Below are 23,503 nucleotides of genomic sequence, written 5' to 3' on the forward strand. Positions count from 1 at the left end.
TAAAATTCAGGTTTCAGGCTGTTGTCTGGCAGCTCTCACAGCAAGGAACTCCTGAAGGATCCAGCGATCTGCAGACCATGCTCTGACTTTATGTTACACATGTTGGAAGCTTTTTGATTTGTACTTTTAAATACAACTAGTGGGTTTTTTTGAATAATCAGGAAGTAGTATCTGTACATAACAAGCAATATATTTATTGGTCAGAGTAATGCAGACCTGTAACCATGCAAAAACTGTTATATCCCATGGGCCCATGTTCTAAAAGCAGACATTTGATAGTTTGCCTGATGCAGGATTCCCTGTTTCAAGTCTGGCAAGATTTGCAGCCTCTCATTAGAGACCCATTAAGCTACTATAATCCAAAACTTTTCATTTATGAAGAAAGACATTTTTTGTTGCAACTTACTGTAACATTCACTGATGCACATTGTTACTTGGCAGATGAGTAGCAGGAGTGGATGTTGGAAATGGGTTGGGCTGACAGCTTGACAGCTGGAACCTGAAAAAATCAGCAAAATTTTAATTCCACACATCATTTCTTTGTAAAAGAGCATGCTTCCTTTTAGTCAAAATAGTGATGTTTGACAAGCACTGATGGGGATACAATTTAAAAGTTATTAGTTATATTTGGGATTTTATGTTTTCTTTGCTGACTTAGTTGGTTTCCTGCTAGTGAGGTTTTTTTGTTCTGTTTGCCATGGCATTTTGCTCTCCACATTCCTTCTCCTTATTGCCATCTTCGTCACTCTTAACTTTCATTCTCTGGCTGTATTTTTTCAGCATGGGATTACTTACAAATAAGCAAACAAATTTTGTGCTTGAACAGCAGGGGGAGTGCTGATCTTTTTTGTTTCTTTTTTTTTTTTTTTTTTTTTCCCCCTCTCCTCTCTAAATCTGTAAAATGTAATTTCATCCCTGTTCAGGTTTCATAGCCTAGGAGGAGCCAGCCTCTTGGGAGAGGGTTATTAGATTCCATTTGCAGTGGTGGCTGTTTTCATTTGAATGTGGGTTTTTTACCCCCACCATTAAATGAATGGTGAAAATAATTTTTTTTAAGGTTTCCAGCTCTTAACCCTTTAGCAGCTTAGTCATCAGAAAACTAAGGGAGGGGATTCCAGCTAATTGGATGGATGCATATGAAGGAAAAACCAAACTGACAACAGAAAGCTTTCTGATTGTGGAATGAGAAAGCTCACATTTTTAATCTTTTACTGTATTTATTGACTGTGTGTCAAATGGCTCCTTCCTGAGCCTGAAGTGAGTTTTTTCTTTCATTTTGCCAAACTATTCTGTAACTAGCAGAAGTAGGAAAAGTTCTCCCTAATTCCAGGCCCTGGGCTGCTGTTAGGTAATCACTACATTGCCTCACACAATTCCATGTGCTTGACCCTGCTGTGAGCTGTGTGTTCCCAACCTTATTATTTTCCAGCACTGGTACTGGTGTAGGCATAAAGGGAAAAATGCTCCTCTTAAGAGAGATGATGTGGCAGAACTTCTTGTTATTTGTGAGGTACTTTCCAGCTTGCTTTTCTTTTTAAATTCAGTGCCCTGGCTGTGCCAAAGTTTGGGCCAGCAGAGCTTGGTGCAGTGGAAAAGCTGGGGGAAGGGGCTGCTTCAGCTGTGGAGAATTACACGCATGACTGGGCCTGCAGCCTTTGGTCTTGCAGAGATTCCTGCTGAATCCAGAGGCTCCCATGCCCAGGGATGTGAATACTGAAGGACACAGTTACAGTGCTGCTGTTCCCAGCCTGTGAATCAACCCCAGTTTCCAAGGTGGTCGTGGATACTGTGGTTACTAAACCCTCAGATGTGAGATGATAAAGATGATCCATTATGATTTTTTGTGAATTACAAAAATAAAAATCTATTTCCAGGAAAAGCTGCAGTTTTGAAGTGTCTGCTGGACATTCACAAGATTTTTATGGAGAGTGACCCTGCCTACATCCTTAATGATCTCTTCATTACGGACTATTGCATCTGGATCCAGAAAGTCAAGTAAGTTCTTCAGCAGTTAGTGATGTGGGAGATGTTTTTAGCATACTTCATCTATGAACAAGTGTCAGTAAAATAAATGGTCTCCTATACACGGGAATATGATAAATTTTTTTTGTTTAGTAACAGTGTCTGTCCAGCAATTCTTGATACAGAAGCAAAGACATTCAGTACACTTTTTAAATGCAGTGACATCACTGGAGGAGGGAGGGAGGAAGGAATTGCATTTGAAATAAAAATGTGAATTTTCATTAATATATTAATTGAGGTTTTGGGGGGAAAAAACAAATTCTGGGCAATTCTCATTACACTGTGATCTTTCTTAGGAAGAGAAATGTTTATGCAGCTCTTATGTAACTTCAGGGTAAAGGTTGGAAGGAGCTTCTAGGTCAAAATTGACAGCACATGCAGAGCATTCCCAGCTGTATGGAACATTGATTTATGGGCTGTAGCAGTTGCACCAATTGATTATTAACACCAGAACAAGTGTCACAAATCTCCATGTGCTCTGTGCTCCTGCTGCTGCAGCTCTCCCTGGCAGTGTGGGAAGCTTTGGCTGCCACTACTAGAGAGGAAGGAGGGACTCTGCCACCTCCAGACAAAATCCCTGCAGTTGTGTGTCTCACCTATGTTCTTTTAAAGGAATCAGCATGGCTTATTTCCAGAGTTTTGGGAAGTTTGCAGCCAGACTGGTTGGAATACCAGCATGTTCTAGTGGCTTAAAACCAAAGGTATCAGTAGGAAAACAGTGGGAAGTGGATTAAATGATTAAAGCAAGCTGCGTGTTCAAATCTTACTAAGCTTTATATTGTTCTTGTCAGATTTATTCTGTTTTTCATACAGCTTTTGTATTATTTTTCCTTCCTTTTTATGTCTTCACAGCCTTCTCTGAAGGCCCACAAAAGAAGGTGTGAGTTGGAACAGGCATGACTAATATACACAAAAAATGGCATTGTCTTATTTGTTAATACAGCAAGCCAGACTCCTAAACCAGTGGCTAAAATAGTCTTTGTATTTAACGAGAGACTGTGGGGGATAAAATAACTGAAGTGCACAAGACAGTGAAGGGGATATAGAGGGAATTTGCCAATAATCAGGATCAGAAAGGGGAATGAGACAGAGAATTGAGTCAGCCTGCACAGGCTGCATGTTTAGGTGTGACTTTAGCAGTACTTCTTGGAGAATTAAAGAGCTTCAGTTCATAGCTGTTTATTATGTGTTGTAGATGTTGATTCTTATTCTGTGTGTGCTTTCAGTGACTCTGTTCCTATAGGTAACAATATATAAAGTACTTTAAAGCAATTACAGGTGTTTCCAAATGTTTTGATTCATCAATCCTAATGAATTCCTGAAACAGCCGGTTTATTTTACACTGTCATATTTGAGGAGGCTTTTTTCAACCACGCCTTAAATGTGTGGGAAATTCACCAAGTGTGGGGAAATTCAGGTTGAAGTTGAGTTGAAAAAGTGCAGTAAATAAAGGAGAAAGTTATTTCATGGGTCTTTCACAAAGAAATGAGTCATTAAGCAGTAATACCTCTGCTGCCCATATCAATGAATATAATGTCTAGCAAGTTAGTCATAAAACCCAGTTTTCTTTAAATCCAGCCCAGGAAAATGCACAGTAGCTATAAGTGACTGATAGATTAACACATTTCCTCCCAGACTCTCACATTATGTCCCAGTTAAGCAGAACTGACAGCTGCTGGAAAGAGGGCAATTAAGCTATCTTATTGTCAGAGAGACATGGCACAATAGCTGTCTGTCATTAGGGGAGCAAGAGAGAGAGAGAGGAGCTGCAGAGCCCAGTCCTATTTTTAGGCCTAAATCAGGACAGCATTTAAGCATATGCTGCAGTCATTGCTGTGCAGTTCAGCAGTGTTTGAAGTTCAGCAAGTGCGAAGGGAATGGGAACACTTGGTTTTGTTCCTTTATGTGGAAGGGAGCAACTAAGCTCACTTGTCACTCCAGAACATACCATGACAGGGTGGTGATTTGTCTGTTCAAGGCAAGGGGTCCCAGCTCCCCAAGGTGAGGCACCTGGAGAGGAGGGTGCTGCATCTTCCCTTCCAGGGGCAGAAGGGTTGTGACATCCCTCTGGTAATTAATTCCCTCTGAAGCACTGGCACAGGGTGCCCGGAGCAGCTGTGGCTGCTCCATCCCTGGCAGTGTCCAAGGCCAGGTTGGATGGGGCTTGGAGCAGTCTGGGACAGTGGAAGGTGTCCCTGCCCAGGGCAGGGGATGGATGGAGATGAGCTTTAAGGTCCCTTCCCACCCAAACCCTTCTGTGATTCTATAACTGCTGTTGTGGTGGAAGAGTTTTGGGAGGGGAAGGTATTTATAGATGTTATTGTGGTGGTCTTTTGAGTGTTAGTTATTTCTACCACCAGTCAGTCTGGATACTTCCCTTGTTTTGTTTCTTACCTATTATTTGCTCCATACAGGCTTCATTAACTTCCTTTGTCTCCATTTCCTCCTGTCCTTTTGAGGCTGAGAACACTCTCAAAATCCATGGAGGGTTTTCCTTTTCTTCTCCCCTTTCCCTGTAAGTAACAAATTCCTGGTGGAGGCTGAGCCCTCTTTGTTTAAACAGTTAAAACAGACTGTAGGTCCTTGTTAGTGAAGAATTTGGGCAGTTTAAAACCAGCTGGAAACAAGCTCTTCAGCTCACCTGTGCTAGCAGAGATCTCTGGATTTAGGAAGAAAGTTTGGCACTGGCAAAACCATAATGCGTATATCCACTGATAGAGAGCACACAGTCCCATTCCAGATGAAGAGAAACACCCCTGGTAGGTACTAGCTTTTAAATATTCCATGTGGAAACAAAAACCTTATAGCCAGCAGTGTGTCAATAGCTGATTATAAATTTGGTTTGAGATCATAGTTTGGCTGTGGGTAAATTAGATGAATAAGTGAATGTGTCACTGGGCTGGCAAAAGCTGATTTATTTTAAGCACAGTGTATCTGGAATTGGAAATGATGAAGATGCTGAATAAAACACAGGTGGCTAATAGTCAGCTGAGGATGGGGAGTACAAGCTAGGCCTGGAATTCTGAGGATTTGTTTGTTTGTTTCCAGAAAAATTACTTTATTCAGGTACCTGTTACTGAGAGAAAAGTAGATTCTCAAATGTCTTAGACAATGCAAGATAGTAGCAAGTGTAGCTAAAATTTTCTCTTCCTGTTGGCAATCTTAAAGCTAGTTTTACCTGCTTTCTAGGTTCCTAGTATTTCCCTTTAGGCTGCTTGTGAACTGACTATTAATAATTCCATCCATTGTGTAAAGGGGCATGTAAATCCTTCTAAGTGTTGTTAGGTTTTGAAGAAAGGGAGCATGTTGCTCAGCCAAACTTATCAGAAAAGAGGGAAAAGTAAATGTTAACCTGGGTAACAAAAGCTTGACAAAGACCTATGGAGGCAGCTTGTGGTAAATCTCAGCAGGTGGTGTCAACATTTCTGTTGAAAAGCCAGATGCAGCCAGATGGAAAATTGCATCTTTAACCCCTGAGGTCATAATGACATGTCATCACTTCATTTGATCCCCCTGCTAAGTGAGCTTATCATCCACCCTGCTGTCACTTCTGTTATTGCTTTCATTTCCATAATAAAATTAAATTTAATTTGCCTGGTTTGCATGCTTTTGTTCTTTAGGTCCGAGCTTTTACAAGCCACTCTGATACGTATGGCAGTCTCTCCGAGGTGAAATTCGAACTGAATGTGTGTTCTAAGTCTGCAGTTTTTTCCATCTTTCACACCTTCCTTTAAGCAGAAGGGGATGAGGGAGAGGAGAAGGGTTTTTGGGGAAACCACTGGTCGGTTGATGGCTGCAATATGGGCAGCTGGGACCAGGGGAATCCAGGTGTGCATTTCTTGCAGGAGAGCTTTTTCTCCCTCAGTCAGGAGTCTGTCTGTGACCCCACAGGAGTTGTGTCCTTTGTAGAAGTCAGAATAGTTTACCCACTGTCTCTTGCTGTGCTGAGGTTCCTTTGTGTGGCCTGATGTCTTTCTCCAGTGTTTTGTGTTCCCCTTTGTGCCAGGCTCTATTCACATGGTGTTTTTTGGCTGCTGTTGCACATGTGTGCCTGCTGGCCATGACATGGGTGGGAGGCTGAACAGCTTCCTCCAAGTCCTTGGCCAGACAGGCAGTACAGGCAGTTCTGCATCCCTGCTTGAGGGAACAGCTCCAGCCTATGGCAATTTAAAATATTTTTACCTAATATTTACATGGATATTTAACTTTAAACATGTACCACTTTAATATTGGTAAATGTGTATTTTCTGTGTACCTGAACTGGAGGTGAAGCTGTGAGTGTTCCTGGCAGTTTTCCAGGGTTTAGTGCACTGAGTATAGAATCACAGAATGGTTTGCATTGGAGGGGACTGTAAAGATCATCAAGTTCCAACCTCCTGCTGTGGGCAGGGACGCTTCCACAAGACCAGGTTACTCATCCATCCAGCCTGGCTGTTGTACAGTTGCTTGCTTCTCACAGTTTTATAGTTTTATGGGTATGAGGTGTGCAGGAGAATGTTTGATCCCATGTACAGTTTTCATTATCACTATTTTTCTACTTTTTAACTTAACATAAAATTATAAAAAGTATTGTTTGTGTTGTATTTTGTAGTAGCTTCAACACGTGCAGTGAAGGAGAGCTGCGAGCTAAGACAGATGAGCTGTTAAATTGCCTTGCTGTGTTCTGTGGAACTGTATCTGCAACTTGCTTTGTTATCCTTCACAAATACGTGCTCTGCACCCTGAGACAAATGTAATGCTGCTAATTTTGGTGACTGTAGGTGTAACATGCCAGTTCGAGCATGGACTCCTTGATTTACAGTAAAAACCAAGATTCCTGGTGGCATTTTTACAGTCTCTGTAGAAGCTGCTGTCTTTATTGGAACTAACTAAATTAAAGGCAGATATCCTTGAGCGTGTCATATTTGCCTCTCCTGGTTTGCAGGTGAGACAGCCCCTGAAAGGTGGGTTGCCCTCGTAGGTCTGTTTTCCCTTTCATCTCTTCCTTACAATCGAAGCCTAGTCCTTGTTACACCATAATTACCTGCTCTGAAGCCAGCAGGGAGTTGCTGCTTGATGTGTAGTATGTGAATTTCCCCTAAATAAATGTAGGATTAATTACATTCACAGCATGTCACGGAGGTGATGAGATCGACTGTGATTGTTCAGCCCCCCTTTTCTTTTCCCCAGGTTTTCTGACTCCCTTGTTTAATCAATACAGTGTAATGTTGCCCTGAAGTGTTAAGGCCTGATGCTGCAAAGGCATGAAGGAGTCCAGGAGTATGAGGAAAAAGAAGATTTGTGAGAAAAAGGATTTTTACTGCCTGCATCATGTCAGATCCTAAAGTGCACAAGGGAGTAAAGAACTCAACCTTAAAGTATTGTAGTTTCTGTCCATTGCATTGGTTTTACTTCAGGCTTTTGCTAGATTTGGGAAAATAGTTTGTAACATACAAACATGTTTAAGTTTCTGTAGTCAAATATGATCTTTCAATGAATGTAAATAGAATTTTAACATACATTCTGATGGTATATTAAAATAATTTGTGAAGTGGATCATTTATCTGCAAACTGAAGAAATTTGGTTTGGTTATTATTTGCTAAAATCTGTAAAACTTTGAAAAATGATTCAAAGTATGTAAAAAGATCTTGATTCTGCCATTTTGGCAGCTGTTTCTTCGTGGCATTTTTGTTTACTTTAGTGTTTTGGGATTTTGTAAAGCTCAAAATACTTGAAAAGACACAAGCCAGGCTTTTGAAAGTCTTTTGGTATTTGCTTTTTTGCTGCTTGTAGGGTTGATATTCATAGATTAATAGAATGGTTTGGGCTGGAAGGGACCTTAAAGCTCATCCAGTGCCACCCCTGCCATGGCAGGGGCACCTTCCACTGTCCCAGGCTGCTCCAAGCCCCAATCTCCAGCCTGGCCTTGGGCACTGCCAGGGATCCAGGGGCAGCCACAGCTGCTCTGGGCACCCTGTGCCAGGGCCTGCCCACCCTCCCAGGGAAGGATTTCTTCTCAATATCCCATCTAAACCTGCCCATACTCATGAAGTTCTATTTCACCTTTATGGCATTTTCATGTTCCTAGGAAGGGTTTAACTGTAACCTTTGAAACTCAGGACTGTCCTACTAAATGAGGAGTAAATGGAGTTACTCTTGCAGGCTCTGCACCTCTCCTGTGAAAATACTGAGTTCAGGCAGGAGCATTCAGGAATAAAACTGTCCTAAAAGGTTTTCAAATGGTGCGCTGCTAATGTTAGTTTATTAAATTTTTGATTTGTGATGGGGGGAAGAGGGAATGTGTTAACACATAATAAAAATGAATTCGTGCTTTAAAGCATTCTCAAATGTTACAGGAATATGCTAATTTTCAGCTGTTAACCTCCTGGATCCAGCAGCCGTGATTCCAAAGAACAAAGGCATAGGCAGTAATATATTCTGGATGAAAATCCTGCCTCTTGGCTCTGTGGGATTAATCTGATTTGTACAGCATGTTTAAAGCACTTCATCCCGTTGAGGCGTCAGGGAAAATGCCCCTCATGGTGTTGTGTTTCATGTGTGTTACGGGGTCACGGGCAGCTGTTCCCTGCTCTGGCAGGGTTTGGGTTTGACTTTACCTTCATTGCTGCCCGTGTCAGCCTTAGTTTAGTGGAGGCTGCAGTAATTTCAGGTTTGATAAAAAACTCAGTTTTCGAAGTGTGTGGTGCAGAGAAAAGCCAAATTGCTTTCATGGTGCTGCTTTGAAAGCAGCTTTGCCATTAGCATGTGCTTTTAGTGTATGCTCTGCTGTAGCCAGTTGTGTTTACTTATCAGGTAGAGTAATGACCCCATCACAGAATTCCTTAATTTGATCTGTTTTATAGTGAGAGGTTTATATTTTTGATGATATCTTTTTTAATGATACTGTCATTCTGGATGCACTGAAGCCAGGTAATTCTCTGCCCTCACTCCCTGCAAAACAAAAGCAACTCCTGTTTAGCAGAGTTTTAATTTGAAAGCTATTCTTTCCTTTGCTCTTTGGTTTGAAAAGAGCCATGCAGGTACAAGGGCAAACCCCAAAACCTTGGTGCTGCTTGTGGTCACACCTTGAGCACAAGTGAGGCAGCTGGGGTTTCTCAGGCTGCGCGCTGACTGTCCTGTCCGGACTTGCTGCAGGAGCTCAGGACTACAATCCCCAATATTGTAGCTCATGACTACAATCCCCAATTACTGTAATTCCTTCTTAGCAGGTTTTACAAGCTGGCATTACTACTGCTGGCAGCCAGTTCAGTGTGCAGCACTGTTTGCTGCCTGCTTGGAGTACTCATGCTGTGCTGGCTTTGCTTCCCATTCACTTCCTTGGTGGCCTGGAGTGCTGAATTAACTTTGAGCTGCACCAGCTGCTCTTACCAATAATGGGAGTAGCTAATTGAAATGGTCTCTTTGAGATTCATTTTATGCATATTTAAAAATCTGTAAGAAAATATATGTGTCTTGTTAGAAATTTTTTTGTGGCATTAAATGTTATTTATTTAAAGGTATAAAATGAATTGCACAGGCTGCCCCCGACTGGCCATAAGTGCTTATTTGAACAATGTGCATTTTAATACAAGCAAGTCTAAAATGACACACTCAGTAAAAGCTTGTAGAGCACAGTTATGGATTGGAGAATAAAAGACAGCTGAGGGCAACAGCTTCAGAAAAATAGGTTGGGTCATGCTTGAGAACAGTTTGAACCTGAGCAGGTGAGAGAGTGAGTACACTTGAGCTGAAGAAGCAGAGTAGTATCATTTAGAAGAAGGAAGTGGCATGACCTTAAAGTGCATCATTTGTAAGACTGTTAAAACACTGATTCTAGTGCTTGTTCAAAAAGATGTTGAAAAATGGAGAGGATTACGGGGGAAAATGCTTCATGAATGTAAATGCCTGAGTGACCTGTGTTAAGCCAAGACAGCAAACAAACCCAGGAGTTCATTGGTAAGAAAATTAAAGGTTGATTAGGACTTGTCTACAAGTATGATGTGACAAAGATTGCAGGTTTTAGCCATTAAGTTTTATAACCAAAAAAAAAATCATGCATCACAGTCTATTTGAACAGGAAAAATTCAAACAGCAGTAAGTTCTCACATTTTCCTAGTGAAAAGTAATTCTGAGTTGACTCATTCTCTCTGTGTTGTTGGGTAACTCTGTACAGTCTTACTTGTTTTCTATCAAAATTGCACAGCTCAGATGAACACCTTGTGATTCAGCCCCAAGCTCTGGGTCTGGTGCAGAAAGTATTGGAGATTCTGAGCAGTTTATTATGCTACTAAAGCAGGAAATCCTATCATTTTCCTTAAAACTTAGGTAGGACTTTACCAGTTTATCAAAGCTTACATTGACTGTTGCTAGAAAACCCAAATTTATTTATTTTCATCCCAAGTCATCTGTTCTTATACCTTGGATCACAATTCTTGGATTTAAAAATAATAACTACTAATTTGCAGGCACATTCTGTGTGTCTCCTCTTTCACTGTTTTGATGCATGTTTTTAATACAATTTCTGTTTGTTTGCTGCCATCACGAGCTGCCAATGCCTCTCCTTGGGTGCTGCATCTTGTTTAGGGCCTGAGCTGTCACTCCTGTCTATAAAGCAGGAGGTGCACACAGAGCACTTGTAAATAACAATACACAGCTAATATAATACACTGACTTAAGAGCCTTAAGGCAAAACACTGCCCTGAGGGCTCAAAAGGGTGATAGACAGGTGTGTATAATACCAGAAATTCCCCCTCATGTATGTTTTAGCAAGCCCTGTAAAACATGGATTTTTAACAAGGGATTTAATCTCTCCTTCCAGCTGCTAGCTGCAGTTTCCTTTGATGTTTTTGCTCTCCTGCCCTCTCTTGTTTTTTCCTATTTATTCCATCGCTTTTCTATAGCTCAGATTCCTTCAGGCTGTGTCTGAATGCACCTTGCTGTGGGCAGAGAAGGCAAAGAAGAAAGCCATTTTTTCCCCCCTCAGGCTACTGCTTTGATTTTCCAAAGTTGTTGGGAGGCAGTTCCTATGTGCCTGCAGAAGGGTCAGTGATCTGTGTCGTGTCTTTTCAGTCAGCACAGCTCAGCTGAGTGGATTTCTGGTTTGATGAGGGGAAGGATGAGCTGCTGCAGCCGTTGCCTTTTGGAGCAGGTGGAATGTGCAGCTCTGGTCTAAGGGGGGGAAGCTGAGCTGCAGGCTTGGGAACATCTTCCTGGTTTGTTTCCAATCTGCTCAGCAGCTAGCATAATAATAATAATAATGTAATAATTTCTCTGAGGCATGATCATGGACTCATGGAACAGTTTGGGTTGGGAGGGACCTTTAGAGGCCCTGCAATGAGCAGGGCCATCTTCAACTTGGTCAGGTTGCTCCAAGCCCTGTCCAACCTGGCCTTGAATATTTCCAAGGATGGGGCAGCCACAGCTTCTCTGGGCAACCTATTCCAGTGTTTTATCACCCTCGTTGGTAAAAACTTCTTATATCTAATCTAACTCAACCTTGCTGCAGTTTAAAACCATCCCCCTTGTGCAGTCATGCCCCGGAGCAGCTGCTAACAGGTGCCCAAACACAACAGGGGGTGTGTGGGAGGAGCTGGGAGCAGGCTGCTCACTTTAGGCCCTTGGGAAAATCTGCGTTTCTGCAAGGAATTTGCAAGATGCTTAGGTTTGGTGTCTTCTGTTCAGACTGTGTGAGTTGAGAATGGACTGAGTTGAGAAGGTTGCAGGTAGTGTTTTCCCTTCAAGTGCTCCGGGTGTCAGAAGCAATGGAGCACTGGAAGAGTTAAACTCTGATCAACCCCACTGTGTTGTTTGGGGGATAAACTCCATTGCAGAGGGGTAGAATCGTGTTGGAGTCATATTTGTAATTGTGCCTTTAAGCCTGTTCCCTGCCACTGTTGTTATTTTTGTAATACAGGCCTTTGCTAGCATTATCCTGACACTAAAATTCACATTTTCTGCCCTGCTGTGTGTACCTTTCATTCCCATACTTTAACACAAATTGTGTAATTTGCAGCATGAGAAGAGCTTTCTCCTAGATCACCAGCAATGATGGTGAAGACCAAGTTCTAGATAATGGCAGCAAAGAAACTTGAGGGAGATGGGGCTAATACAGAACAGTTGTCAGCGTTCCATTTCTGTAACACAGCCAATACTGCTATCGTTTTATATAATCTTTCTTTCTCTGCATCTATTTTGTGGTGAGTTACCAATTCATCTTTCATTGTTTGTGTTTATCATGTATTATTTTGGAAGCTGTGCCATTATTAGATGTTGGGACTGGCTGCAACTTACTGGAGCTATTTTAGCAACAAAGCTCCGTTAAACTATTCTTAAAACATATAAATACTCTTCAGTTTCTTTTTATAGTCCAATGTTAATTCCAAGTCTGTTTCCTCTTATGAATATTTTCATAATATCATCTATATAAGTAAGCTGTACTTGATTTCTTTTATAATCCATGATCTGTTTGGTTTCAACTTATCAAAAAGACCAAGTAATGAAAGTAAGATGTTATACTGGAAAGCTTCATCTTTTTTTAAAATATTTATAAATGTGAAGTTCAGCTCATGCAGTATTTAGATTCATTATGAAAGAAGCACTGTGGAATTTCAGAGTAAATATGGGGGAAAGTCACTTGAAACATTCAGACTTATTAACATAAAAGAAGTCACTTAAATTGAAATGATGGTGCTATGTTTTATATTTGATTTATGGTTAACAAACTGTAATACTTTGAGCTATGCAGATAGCAGTTCATGTTTACAAGACTGCCAGTTGGATTGCAGTGTAAGTACATCACTCTCTTGGTTTCGGAATCCACATAATGCCCTTGGAAAGCCAGAATTCCAAGATTAAAGCATTTTATGTTCCCCTTAAGCCCTCTGGATCCTCCCCATCAGCCGTTGTTTATGGCGCAGGGCTGTGTTCTGTCACCTGCACAGAAGGGGGGTTCTCATGTCCAGAGTAGTTTCTTCATGCTTCATTTCTGCTTTTCTGATCCTGTCCATTTGAAGTGGGGGCATCTTACTCATGGGGAGATGCATTTTCCAGACTTTTTTGAACCCAGTGCTTCCTTTTTTTGCGGTGTGGTTTTCCTGTTTGCAGTGAAGATTTGTTGTGCAGGGAAGGCTGTTCCAGTCTCTGGTTTGTCTGAGATTGTGAGGGAAGGAGGAAAAAAGACTTGATAAACTTCCCAACCCAAGCCTTGTGCTCTTGTCCCTTCCCCATGTAATTTTGACACCTCCCAGGCACGTCCACAGCTGGAATTAGCAGGGATCAGCTGGCTGGTGGGTGCCTGCCCTGGCCTCCTACTAAGACAAGACATAATAGCTGTGTCCTGCCAGCCTTGTCCCAGGAGGCTCATTATTTATCCCTTTGCTTATTTTCATGAAATATGTAGGAGTTTAAAGATCCTTAAATTCTACTTGCTCTTAAATTTGATGAAGTTGCCTGATGTTTCCAGGAGTTGTTAGAAAGGAAATGATTAATGGTCAGTATGGACATAGACAGTGTAACTGTGTAAAGCTAGGTTATTTAGGCAAAAAAATCAGAGTCCATCATCGTGAGAGATAGAAAGCATGAATTCCTACCTGCAGTTGCATAAAAGATCTTACACAGACTGAGCACCTTTTTTTTGAGCACTGACTCTAGAAGTTGGGGAGATGGTTTGTTTCTTTCCTATGAAAACAGTGGTTAATCTAGAACTAATTCCTGTGAACAAATGTTGTGTTTTTGCTGTTGTGTTTACACTCATCTGTCTTTCTTTTGCTGCAGATAAGGTTGAAGATTAGTTAAAGTTTAGGTCAATTTTTACCTGAGTCCTGAAGAAAATGATTCTGTTTTTCCTTTACTAACATTCTTCCATTATCTCCTGTACTCATTGATCAGAGCCAATGAGATTTTAATGGAGTTATTTATGGCCTCTGCCTCTTACTATAAAAGTGTATAATAAACTGAGCACATGAAAGTGTTGGATGGTGCTGTTTGTGTTTATCTCTGTTAATTGTATGACCTCTTCTGTGATTCTTTCAGATCTCCGAAGCGAGGTAGGGTATGATGAGCTAACCAGCTAAAAAAGGCTGGGAAGAAATTTAGTAGATGTTACACATTCACTTTTCTGATGATTATAAAGGAATATTTTCTGTGCTCTTCTGAATTAGGGCCTTTTGTTGCCGTGAAAGGATTGCCCTGTGGTTCAGGTGCTGTGTGTATTTTCCAGTTCACGCCTTAACCTTCATGGTAGTATTGTTGTGCTTTAAGTTTTAGCTTAAAAGGAATAGTTGTGTTCCCAGATCTGCATGAAATAAAATCTGTGCCCAGATTCCCCAAACTTGTGGAGAATTGGGGTAGAAGTGTGTAGGAAGGTACTTTAGCAATAAAAACAGTGTAAAGTTAGTTGTTGTCCTGGTCTGTAATACAGCAGTGTGCATGACGGGCCAAGTGGGTGGCACTATCTGTTAACATTTACCAAGATTAGTTTCTGCTCTGAATTTCCTTCAGAACTTCCCTTGGAGTATTTTTGTTCCCTGCTCCTGGACTTGCTTTTTCAAAGCAATTTCACTATGATTGGAGGTCACTGACTGGTGTATAATTGAAGCACTCATTATAAATAACCTTGAAAGTGAAATAATAAATGGTGAAATATGTGAGATGCTATAAAATACACTCTAAAAGGTGTAATTGAGCCTTAGTCTCTTGTCTGCAGGCAGATTTTGAGGCTCAAGTCCTTCTGTAACCCATGACTTTTTAAAGAGTGGTTTGGGCAAATGGATGGTGCCTTTAGTGTGATGAGTTTCTTATTATTGTACCTAAATGTCCATTTGTGAGGGTTCTTTTCCTGAACTGGAGGGGTTTTGTGATATAACCTCATTGTTGGACCATTTATGCAATTTTGTGCCTGTTGACTTGAGCTGTTTCTGCATTAATGAGTTCTGCTTTAGTATTCAGTGCCATCATCCTTATTGCTCCTGTGTCTCACCAGTCAGGGCTGATCAAACTCAGACTCTTTCATGTCTTGAATATTTTATTAAAATCAAATTGTCTGTCAATTCTGTATCATAAGAATTCAATCATATTTTTTTCTTTCAAGCTGCTTGAAAGTGCATATTGGGTGTGGAGGGATGTTTCTCATTTTTAGTTGCCTTTCTGAAGGAATTGTGCTACTTTTGTGCTAAACCCCTGAAGTTTAAGTTCTGTTACAGCCATTCAAGAATGTGCCTTTCCTCTGCTTTATCCTCCACGCCTGGCTCTCAGAATGTGCTGATCAGTGACCAGAGTGATCTCAGTTAACTATCAGCTTCAAGCTTTCCCCAAAGATGACCAGTTTGGTTGCTCCAGTAGCTGTTTGGGGCTAGATAGAAGCTGCATCTGAATTTTAGAGCAAAGAACAGTTTATTTTCTTCTTGATGGACTAGTTGGGTGCTTTGCCAGCTGTGTCATTCTTGTATGAGCTCACTTTCTTATCTTTTGCTTTCATGTGTGGCTGTAACTTGTTGAGCCTTCTGCTTTGGGAGAACTTGAGCTGTAGGCTTACTGCCATAGGGATATTAATTTCCATCAGGATCGTGACAGAGTTCCTGTGGGGAGTTCATTTGGCATTATCAGGCGACTGGACATTGAACAATGTCTCTTCACACCCCTGATGTCTGGGCAGATATGGCTTGGGCTGGAAGACAGTGATGGATGGAATCCAGCAAGATCCACTGTGGGCAGGGGGAAAATGAGACCATCTGAAAGGTGTGGAGAGGCTGTCCCTTTGCAGGTGCCCTTTTATTCACTGGTGACAGACCCTGCAGAAATACCAGGGATGTCCTATTGCAGCCTGTCCTCAACCAGCCTGGTGGCAGGGCAGAAAATTCCATTATTCCTTATAGTTTAACTGACATTTCAATGTCCCACAGATAGTAAATTTGCACACTCTGTATCTGAACTGCTGAGACTCTGGGATAATATCTGGTGATGTCTGAGATAATATTAACTCTAGAATTGTCTTAATACTTACAGTGCCTCTGGCTAAATGAATAATTGTGGGAAATTGTGAGCAGTGCTGCCAGGTATGTAATTTGGAACACATTTAAAGTGGGGATACTTGTCTGGTTGTATTGCTTGGTATCTTATCCGTTTTATCAAAGAAAGATGCTGTCTGTGAAACTTTCTCTCCTAAGTTTGAGTTTTGCCAGGCCTTGTGAAGGAAGGTAGTGTAAACATAGCCTGATGCTTTCTCTTTAAACTTGGTAACTTCTTGTATGTTAAAGAGATAAAATTGAGGCTCTTGTGATGCAGCAGACAGGAAGCCTTTTGCTTAACACAGCAGCTTTACTATTAGATGGATCCTGTGTGTCCAGAGCTCCTGCTGAGTGGAGATAAGTTAAATAACTGCCCTTTCTGCGTCTGTCAGCCCCGCTGAGTGGCACAGCGTGCTGCTGGTTTGTGTTTGAATGCATCCCAGGGAGCTGCAGGCCCACCAGGGCCAGCTGCTTGGCAGGGACACAGCCCCGTGTTCATCCCCGGTGGAAGCCACGCCGCTCCAAAGGCACGTCTGCGCTTGAAGTCTCTGCTGCCTCTGAGACTTGTTTATCTTGCCTGCAAGGCGTAAAGATAATTAATGGAAAGTGTTTCACACTCTAAAACGGGGCTTGTCAGCCCTGTGGAGCCGAGTCTTGCTGGCATGGAGGACTGATTCCCACTGGAACACTGAGTGGGCCCTAACCACATGGGAGCAGCATGATCTTTAGTTAGTTCCAAGATCGGTTAGGTCGCGTTCAAACACCAGGCTGGCCAGCAGAGCTGCTGTCAACGTTTGTGATACTGAGGGTCCCATGTTTGGTTCCTTTTCTGCTGTGCTAGGGCAGGAGCAGCTCGATATGTCAGCAGCTCTGTGCTGTCACTTGGCTGGGACTGAGCCCGGGGAGATAGCAAGGTGATTCTGCTGGGTTTTGCCATGTCTTACACCTTGTTTACACTGAGTACTTTAGAACAGGGGATGTTTGTACACATCTGTGAATGCAAAGCCAAATTGATGAGGCAGTAGAAATAATCCTCCTATTGTTTACAAAAACAAAAGCAAGCTGGAGCTTGTGCCTGTGCAAAGTCACTTTTCATTCCACAGCTGGATGTTACTGACTCCAGCTTTGGGAGGTTGTGTTGCCAGTGTGACTCTCTCATAGAATCATGAAATGGTTTGGGCAGGAAGGAACCTTAAAGAAGATCAGCCAGTTTCAACCAGGGACACCTTCCACTATCCCAGGTTTCTCCAAGCTGCATCCAACCTGGCCTTGGACACCTCCAGGGACCCACAGGGAAGCCACAGCTTCTCTGGGCAGCAACATTCACTCCCATGCTTGCAAATAATCTGCAGAGTGTTTTAGATCTGTAATTCCCCTGCTATGATTGAGTATGCAGTGCCATCATCATTTGCAATGAAGAGCAGAATGCTGATTTTCATATTTTCAAGATCTCTTTGAGTTGTTTTGTTTTAGCAGTTACGTTAAAAAAACCAGAGTACTGGATGTAAGGGAAGTACCAGGCAGATGGGAAGGTCTGAGTTATTAACACTCTTTCTTTAAACCTTTTTCCTTTCATAGTGCTGACTGATGGACATAGTGTACAGAAGCATAATTATTCTTTTATTTCATCATTTGGGAAAAATGAGAGGATTTTGTGGCTGGATGTACCGCCCACCCAAGTCCTGCATTTGTTTTTTACTGTTAGGGTTGACTTTTGTCTTCCCTTCCAGCTTATGTGAAATCTTCCTTGGAAACAATCAAATCCCTGATGTCTGTCTGCAGTGAGACTTCTTCCTCATAGCTCTGTGTTCTGGAGATAACAGATCTCTTGACTCTTCAGGTCCTGGTGCTCTCTGTACTCCCTGGAACAGAAGGCAGAACTGAAGCTTGTAGGAGTTTGGCTTTTCCTGGAGCTGTGTCCTGCTCTGCTCCCACCCTGGTTGTCACTTGTGTCTCAGCCCTGCAGTCAGTCCCATCACTATCACTTCTCTTCATGCTGCCACAAGTGGCCTTTGCAATAAACCTCTAATGATTTCCTTTTCCTGTTGCCATAATCCTCTTTTTATTTTTCTCAGAGTTTTATCCATCTCCCTTTATTTGCTAAATCTCCTTTGAGTCTTTGTTCTTTTCAGCCCAGTTTCACTCCTTTATAATCTAAGATCTGTAGAACAAGGTTTTTTTTATTCTTCTTGCACCTGAAGAAACTCTCTTGTGCCTAGACAAGGATTACTGTAGTTCTGTCTTGGAATTTTAATTCCAGACTACATGGACAAGCCCCGAGATGCTTCTCTTATCTGTTCCTCAAAGCTATGCATTAAACAAAACATGCATCTGATCAGTTTAACCTGTAATTAAACATTTTCCTTAAGCAACTGACATCGTGATAACTAATAATTATCATGTGTAGCACCTTTAAAACCTATTATGCATGTTTATGTAAGAACACTATTACCATAATAATAAGATATCATTACCACAAATGTGCATACTGAATGAGCATGTCTTAAAGTAATCATGGATTCCATTAATCATACTTGAAAAATTAAAGTATTTGCTGTCTAATCTCTCAAACACTACTCGAAAGATTTTGGAAACAGCAGGGCCTGTTTACTGCAGGTCTCTCATACATGAGATCTTGTTTCTGGTGTCTCATTTTTGTTTCCTGAATTGTTGCCTATCTTTCAGCTTGGAAAACCATCAGCTCCAAGACCCATGGTCTCCCATTGAAAGCATTTCCATGCTCTGATTTTTAGGCTGTTTGCCTGGCTTTTTGTCCAGGGAGTGCTGCCACCTTTTCTTAAGGTTGATGTGAAATGCACTCCTGAAACTTGGGTCTCTTCAAATTAGATAATTGCCTTAAAGGAGATGAACTGATGGCTAATTGTAAATCTCTTAGTCCCTTGCACAGGGGCAGGAAAGAAACAACCTTATTCTTCAAGTGTTCTTTGTTTGGTTGTTTTTTTAATACAAGATTGCAAAGTTGGGGAGTGGAGTTTTTTGGGTTTATGTATAAAATTGTCAAGAGGTGACAGTTTTGAGTTTGTCTCATATTGCAAAGTTGAGCTCTGTGGATTCTGATTGAGACTGGATGAGCAGAGTGAAAGTTGGGAAGAAACATTTACCCACAGAGAAAACAGAAATGAGACTTTTTTGTAGAGTCAGAATATTTAGGGTTGGAAGGGACCTTTAAAGGCCATCTAGTCCAACCCCCATGGCCAAGAGTTAAAAAAACCAACTTACTGCTCTAGGGAGATTGTTCTTTTACCTGTCAGCAGGACCATGTTGAATTTAGTAGCATAATGTGTGTTGAGTCAAATGAGTTTATCATTGTGTATTTTCTTCCTTAACATTTGCCATTAGGTAACCTGGACACAGCAAAGTATTTATTAATGCCAAAAAGGCACATTATGTCTTAAACTCCTTAATACTTGATGCAGTTCTGTGATATGTTTCTGTATCTTAATATATAAACTGCATTATAAGGGAGTAGTGAAGGAGGTAGAGAGGATTTTAAGTACTGAGAGTCTGGAGTAGGGGAAATAGGCATGAAGAGGTAGAAAAAAATAGGCAAAAATAGGAAAAAGGAAAAAAAATACACATGGAACTGGGAAGCAAATTTACAGGGTCAATGGAAGTGTGGGGGGAAACAGGACTTTGAAAATTGCTTTTCTGTCTGTAATGGCAGCAGTAAAACAGGTGGGTGAGACAGGCAATGGGAGCTGGGGGGTATCCCCAGAGGAAATTGTGCCAGAGGGTGTGAGGAGTTGCTCATGGTGTCAGTGAAATTAAAGGGAGCCACATAAAATGGGGACAAAACAGGGTTCTGTCACAGGGCACATCCAGCCTTGGAGCTCCTGTGGCTGTGGACAGTCAGGGAACAGGAGAGGAAAAGGAGTTGAATCTTCATGTTCTGAGCAGCTCTCACAGGGAAAGGGACACATGCACAGAGTTAACAGGAAGGAAAGAGGCTGTTTCAAAAGCAAAGCAAAATGCTTTCTGAAGGGGTTATAAACTCTTGTGACTCGGGGTATAAATCAGCTTCTCCCCAGTGTGCTCAGGAAGCAGATTTCCCTGCAGCCACTTGTTTTGTTCCCACCTACCTGCAAGGCTCCATGAACCTCTCAATGTATCACTTGGCTTCTTTTCCTTTCTCTTTACTGATGGAGCAGGGAGAATGCTCACTTTGTTCCAAATTAGGTTGGCAATTTCTCAAATCCCCCCTAACTTTTTGAGAAAAATGCAAGTCAGTGACAAAAAAATGGAAATAAGTTGCCAGAAAGAAAACATTAGAATAATGTCTCTTTAAAATTTGGTACCCTTCTTTGTATTAGAGGCTGCTAGGATGATGTTGTAGTTAATTTTTAGCTTTAGATTTGAAAATTCTAGAAATATTCATTGTTTTCTGTTGCTTTACTTCTGGGAAAGTTATTTCTCAGTTTCCTAGGCTATGGGTTGAACTAAGGAAGTTTAGTGTGTTCTATTCCAAGTTTTTAAAGCATTTAAATGTTGCACTGTCTGTAAAATGTGTAAGGAGCTGCACTGAATTTCCCTTCCCCCACTTAAAAATACAATTCCTTTAGGAGCAAAAAAAACCCAAAACCTGGAAGCATCTACATTATACTGAGTAATTATGCCCCCTGGGAAATAGAATATAAAGATCTTTAAAATCATTCAAGTGAGAGAGCAAGCACTTTAACTTCTGCCTCGCAGGAGCTGTGTATTACATCCCCAGCTCCCTGCTCCAGTGTCAGTGTGTCATGCCTTGCAGGTTCACAGCTCTGGCAGAGGAAATGAAACCCACTCAGTTACTGCAGGATTTATAGCAGACCTGCTGCTGCAGGAAGTGGTGAAAAGCTGATTGATAGTCTGAGGCAAAACTCCACAACAAGAAACAGGATGTATGTTTGAGTTTTCATGCCCATTTTCCCCTCTGCCCTCACCCCCCTCCATTTCAAGGCACTCTCTCACTTTTTAGTCTCTATTTATAAATCCGTGGTGCCCTTTTCTGGTAAAGCACGTGCTGGCTTCCAACACTCGAGGAAATGGATGGGGCTGGACCCGAGATTTGAAGCCAATGTGGTGTGTCTGCTTTATTAGGGGCATTTATCTAAATGGTCCTGTTCCTCCTGCTGAATTATATTTCAGCTGAATTCCAAGTGAAGGGTAAAGTACATCTGCAGACAGAGTATTGAACATCTCCTGTGTTCATGGGTGCACCAGGCTGGCTGGGAGGGGAGGAGAGGGATCACTACTCAGCCATATTCCCTTGGTTCATAGGCATTTCACAGATATATTTGGGAGGGTAGGAAACAAGAATAATTTTGCTGCACATAAACTGCAGCCAGCCAGCCCTGTGCTGCAGAGTGTGCAGCTAAAGACAGCAAACCTGAAAAGGTTTCTTCTGAAATCTCCCTCACTGTGCACGGCTGAGGCATCCAGCAGCAGGATCTTTCCTGAAAATATCCTCAAAGCCTTTCAGTGGGATATTGTCTAACCTTGGGGGAAAAGTTACCCTAAATAATTGTAATTATGAATCCTTCTGATATTTTTTCCTCCTGTAACAATCAGAGTTGAAGAAGAAAGTTGTTTGCATCCCAAGCAAATGAAAGAAATGTTTAAGATTCATGTTCACGTTATCGAATGGGAAAGTTCTGTCAGGTTCAATAACATATCTTGTTCTTTGTTAAAGGTCAAAAAAGTTGGCTGCACTGTGTGAGTCCTTGCAGAAAACCATGCTCAGCAAGTCCCACATGGGGCTGGAGCTGGAAGAGCTGGAAGCAGCAGCAGTGCTGGTACAGGAGGAAGAGAAGGCGTTAAAAGCTGCTGGCACAGTTTCCAAGCAACAGCTGCTTTGCTCCGAGTCGGAGACAAGTGACTCTGAAGAATCCAGCAGCACTTCATCATCTGAGACAGAAGGCTCTGATTCAGATGAGCAGGAGTCCTCGACCAGCGAAGATGGGGAAATAAATTCTTTCCAAGGCACGCTCCAGGAGGAGAGGACAGCTCCACTTATTGACTGTAATGGATTAAGGCAGGGCACAAACACTTCGGCGGTGGAGGTCGGTGATGGAAAATCAAAGGTTTCCTTGCAATCCACGACTCCTGGAAAACTGGTAGAAGAATTAGAAATGCAAATCCACTCTGCAATGAGACTTTCAGAGCAGCCTGAAGGATTGGCTACTGCAGGCTGCATTTCACAGGAACAAGAAGAAAACCCTGTACCCGAGCCTGACAGATTTTCAGAAGATGCTGCTGGGAAGGGAGATTTCTTGGAGGTGTCTCCCAAGTCAAATCCATTTCTTTTTCTCTGCAGCACAAATGAAGATGAAGACTAAAGGACCATGCAGGAGTACAGAGTGACCCACTCGCTCACAGCTTGTTCTGTAATGAGCTGTCCCAAGGCTGTCCTGTGCTGCACAAAAATGTTTTTCTTTTTTGTTGGAGGACAAGACTGCTTTGAAAAGAATTGATAGGACTGTATGATACTCTCACAGTATTTTTATTTTCCTCCAATTCAACAGAGCCTCATATTTGATGTGAGAATGTATAATTTCAATAAACTTCTAGAAACTGTTTTCATTAAGCTTATTCAGTGATAGAATGATGTCCTAATCAAATACAACTGAAATGACTCATTTTAATTTCTTTTAGCTGTTGGAATTTACTTGAAAAATATCCTCATTATGTTTGTATAAACTTGTTTATGGCATTGTACTGTTATTTTTAATGCTTCATAGCAAACCACATAATGGTTATAAGTTTAAATAGTGATGGCAAATTATTTTAAATTATATAAATTCTGTATTTTTTGTACAAAATAAAAGAAATTTCTATGCCATCAATACAAGATCTTGTATGTTGTGTATCTTGTATGGTTGTATCTTATATGTCTAAGAGCTAGAAGTTTATATTTCTGCAGATCTTCTGTAAGTTCTTTCAGTTTTGTCATGTATTCATTCTTTTGTGCTGTTTTTGAAATGTTTCTATGTGGGGACACTTCTGATGCTGTTCAAAGAACAGAAATCCCAATTATTTAATGTTTCTTTCTGCACATGCTCTCAGTACCACCACAGTAATGTGAACCAGAATGAAGGAACAACAGAGTTTGTGCATCTTGGAACAGGACTGAGAGCAAACCTGGCCTCTGTAGTCCTGGCTTTGTTAGTCTGGCCCACAGCTTTGGCCAACTTGTTTATCCTTTTTTTGCCTTTATAATGTTCAAATAAGCCAGTCAGGTTAATACAGTTTGTTAGCTAATTTCTGTTACTGAAATCGGGTGGCTGCTGCAAATCATCTGCTCTTACTACTCTACAGAAGGACTTGGGAAGATGGAACATGGACCACCAGGTCTGGCTCAGCAGGAGCACAGACCCAACAGGAGCACCTGTTTCATTCCTCTGCAGAAGCAAGTTTTGATTACTTTTCAACCTTTTTTCTATTAAAAAGTGTATAAAAATCCTAAGCTAAAGGACTTACTCTTCACCAGTGCTGTTTCCTG

General features: G+C 41.5%; 1 protein-coding gene across 2 annotated transcripts in view; it reads left to right on the plus strand.

Moving 5' to 3' along the window:
- The window catches only part of SHQ1 (SHQ1, H/ACA ribonucleoprotein assembly factor), a 39,624-nt gene extending 16,777 nt beyond the window's left edge, over window positions 1–22,847 (plus strand). For both annotated transcript variants that reach the window (XM_048316140.1, XM_048316139.1), the window contains exons 11-12: window positions 1,875–1,995; window positions 21,695–22,847. In XM_048316140.1, the coding sequence (XP_048172097.1) occupies window positions 1,875–1,995; window positions 21,695–22,340 (767 nt within the window). In that variant the 3' untranslated portion in view covers window positions 22,341–22,847. The remainder of the gene's footprint in view (window positions 1–1,874; window positions 1,996–21,694) is intronic.
- The last annotated feature ends 656 nt before the right edge of the window (window positions 22,848–23,503 follow it).

This window comes from Corvus hawaiiensis, chromosome 11 (genome assembly GCF_020740725.1).
Source record: "Corvus hawaiiensis isolate bCorHaw1 chromosome 11, bCorHaw1.pri.cur, whole genome shotgun sequence".
Lineage (NCBI taxonomy): Eukaryota > Metazoa > Chordata > Aves > Passeriformes > Corvidae > Corvus > Corvus hawaiiensis.